General features: G+C 33.7%; 1 protein-coding gene across 1 annotated transcript; it reads right to left on the bottom strand.

The window, feature by feature from the left end:
* Positions 1 to 1,267: 1,267 nt before the first annotated feature.
* LOC128132303 (uncharacterized) lies at positions 1,268 to 2,958 on the bottom strand. The gene is made up of 3 exons (XM_052768823.1): positions 2,917 to 2,958; positions 1,942 to 2,163; positions 1,268 to 1,900 (listed from the first exon to the last, which is right to left on the bottom strand). The coding sequence occupies exons 1-3, from the start codon at positions 2,956 to 2,958 to the stop codon at positions 1,268 to 1,270; spliced, it is 897 nt and encodes a 298-aa protein (XP_052624783.1).
* Between the last annotated feature and the right edge of the window lie 336 nt (positions 2,959 to 3,294).

A 3,294-nucleotide genomic window follows, 5' to 3' on the forward strand; every position in this document is an offset into this window, starting at 1 on the left:
CATAATAGTTGAGTCACCAATTACAATGTGCCGTAGTTCGTCATCAAGTTCAAGGGCCTTTGATTCTTTGTTTTCATGAAACAAAGCTTGAATAGAGGACCAAACCTCATCCGCAGTAGCATCCGTCTTGAGAATAGATGTAAGAACTTGTTGTGAGAGGGAGGCATAGAGCCACTGTTTGACAATATTGTCAACGGTTTCCCATTCCGGATCGGTAATGACAGTGGGAACGGCTTCGAGATGATTGAAGATATTGAGTTTTGAATATCCAAGCATCATAATTCAAAGATTTTTTTTTTTTTTTTTTTTTTTTTTTTTTTTTTTTTTTTGTAAAAATAGGTTGGTTTTCAAAAGTTATTATTGAAATATGTTAGTTTTAGAATTTATTGTAGAAATAGGTTGGTTTGAATAAGGGGTCCACCATTCTAATTGATTCTTTCCGGAACGTATATTTTCATTTTTAACCCTTCAACTTTAATCTTATTTTTATTTATATTTTTTACAATTGAATAATTCATTTTTTACCCTTGTTAAATATTATACATAGATTACTTTATTCTATAATATACGATTATATCTTATGTATTATTATTTACAAATTGTACCTTTAATTAGAGTTTATAAAGACCTTCAAATAGATACCAATATTGAATATATTACAACACAACGAAATGACAAGAACAATTAAAAACGATATTACAATACGAATTAAACGTAAAATTACAATACAAGTTAAACGGTAACTTAATCATTAATTGTAAATGTTACAAAGTTCACGTCAGATTGAATCTTGGCTGGGAATTTGGACAATTTCTTCTGTTATGACTAGTTTGGTGACATAGTCTACATTGGCGAGGTTCGTCGGGATGACGAATGTCCATCTCGTTATGAAATCGATTTGCACGCCTCCGGCCTCTATGCACATAAAGTTTCGAGTTATCTGCTTTAATCTTCCAATCCGACTCTAACCAATAATCAACATGAGAAAGTGGGACAAAAGTCGACTTATATTGTTGTTTATACATCATAGTAGTGTACACAGTATTAACAATAGAAATAGGGTTATCCCCTCTATAACCGCAAACTGCAATAGCATGCGAACATGGAAATCTTTCCATTTGCCACTTACCACATGTGCATGTTTGTTGAAAATAATGGACAGTGTATGTATTTCCTCCTTTGCCATTATCTATAACTCTGTGACAATTCTGTAAACACCTTCATTGTAGTCAAACTCGGTTAATGTATGGCTTTGTGCACAAGTTTCTCATTTTCGAAAGAGACGCCACATACATGATGGTAGAGGTGTATTGCAATTCATTGCAATATCACTGTACTTTCTAAAAAGTTGTACAGTTCTATTGAATGTAAGGTCAATACACGCCTTGATCGGTAACTGTCTTGCTCCGCGAAGTGCATTGTTCAGACTCTCAGAGATATTTGTTGTCAAGAAACCCCATCGACGATTGTGATCATATAAAAAACACCATTGAATTCTTTTAATTTCCTTTAAATACTGCCAAGCTTCAAGATTGATATTTTTTATTTCATTCATATACATAACAAACTTTCTTATTTGTGTGGTGCTACCAATAGACCAACAAAGCTTTTTAAGACACACATTCTTGTACCATTGGATGAAATTATTTCTAATGTGTCGAAGACCAAAGCGATGGTATGCTAATGGCTCTTTCCATTCTGGTAGATTTTCCATTGCATGAATTATTCCTTTGTGCCTATCCGAAACAACACATAATTGTTTGTTTGGAACAACAAAATGTCTGAGTTGGTAAAAAAACCAACCCCAACTGTCTGAAATCTTTTCATCAATGATATCATACGCAACAGGCAATATACTATTGTTTGCATCTTTTGTGACAGCAACAAGCATTTTTTTCCTCTATATGAACCCTTCAAATGGCAGCCATCTACTGAAATAACAGGTCGACATAGACAAAACGCATCAATGGCGGGTCCAAAAGCCCAAAAAACATATTTGAATGTCTCTACATGTGATGATGAGCTATTTGGACAATGAAACCACTTCACAACTGTATCAGGATTTGAAGCCTGCAATGCTGCAATGTACTTGGGCAACTCATCAAAGTTACTCTCCCAAGTTCCATAAGTACTCTCTATGGCTTTTCGCCTACCATGCCATGCCTTATCATAAGAAACATCAACATTCAAACTATTTTTAATATCTGATTGTATATGTTTCACTAGATAAGCAACATCCTTTTCAATTGAATGGATGATATACAAGGCAATAGTTGCAGAGTTTAGATTTTTGTTATTATTACCAGTACATGATCCAAAACAATTGTGTGCATCCACCCAACGTGTAATCTTCTACATGTTTTGATTTTTCTTCTTAACTTCACGAACATACCATGCACAACGGGGCATACAGTGCACACTACCAAAACTTTTTTCTTAATTTCCTAGAGTCCTACACTTTGCTACCCACAAGTTAAGCTTAATATCATACACTTTGAACTCTCTATTTTGGTTGATAGACCAAAGTGTCACTGCCTTTTTTACTTGCAACTTACTTTCAAATTGCATTCCTAACCTTATTTTATTTTCTGATTCCTTCTAAACATCTATGTGAATGAGGTCTTCCAAACCGGCTATGTCACCGTCTCTTATATCTCCAACATCACTCATAAAGTTCATAAATGGAGTTTCACACACACCACCATCATCAGAATCTTCCCCAACACATAATGACTAGCTACTAGTATCTTCACTATATAATGAGTTGGCTTCATCACAATCTCTCTCAAATGTACCACAATCAAGCAAAGGAAATGGTACATTTGATGGATTGGGCTCAAACACCTCAAAATTTTAAAGGAGATCTACAAAACTAGTACTTGTAGGCGACATTATTTTTTCAAATTCAATTAAAACTTGACCCCAATAATTTGCAACATTCTCATCCAAATAATACATTACGTCTAGACTTGAATCACTTATGAACCGTCAAATAGTGGATTGCCCTCCAAATTGATAGCATAATGAGATATTCAACTTATGTGATGCTTTTTCAACTCCAGCATGTGCATAACATAAATCTTTAAATTCTTCATACCCCATTTTGTGCCTAATAATATTTGAAGTAAAAAAAGTTGATTGGTCTCCCTTTTTGATACCATTCTCATATTTAATATTACCATCCCAATATAAATTAATCATAAACGGACGATCTAGAGTCATAATGATATATACCAAAATCTAACTGCAAAATAAATCAGAATTTAAAAAAGAGATTAATGAGTATGCTACATA

Source organism: Lactuca sativa, chromosome 2, assembly GCF_002870075.4.
Source record: "Lactuca sativa cultivar Salinas chromosome 2, Lsat_Salinas_v11, whole genome shotgun sequence".
NCBI classification, from domain to species: Eukaryota; Viridiplantae; Streptophyta; class Magnoliopsida; order Asterales; family Asteraceae; genus Lactuca; species Lactuca sativa.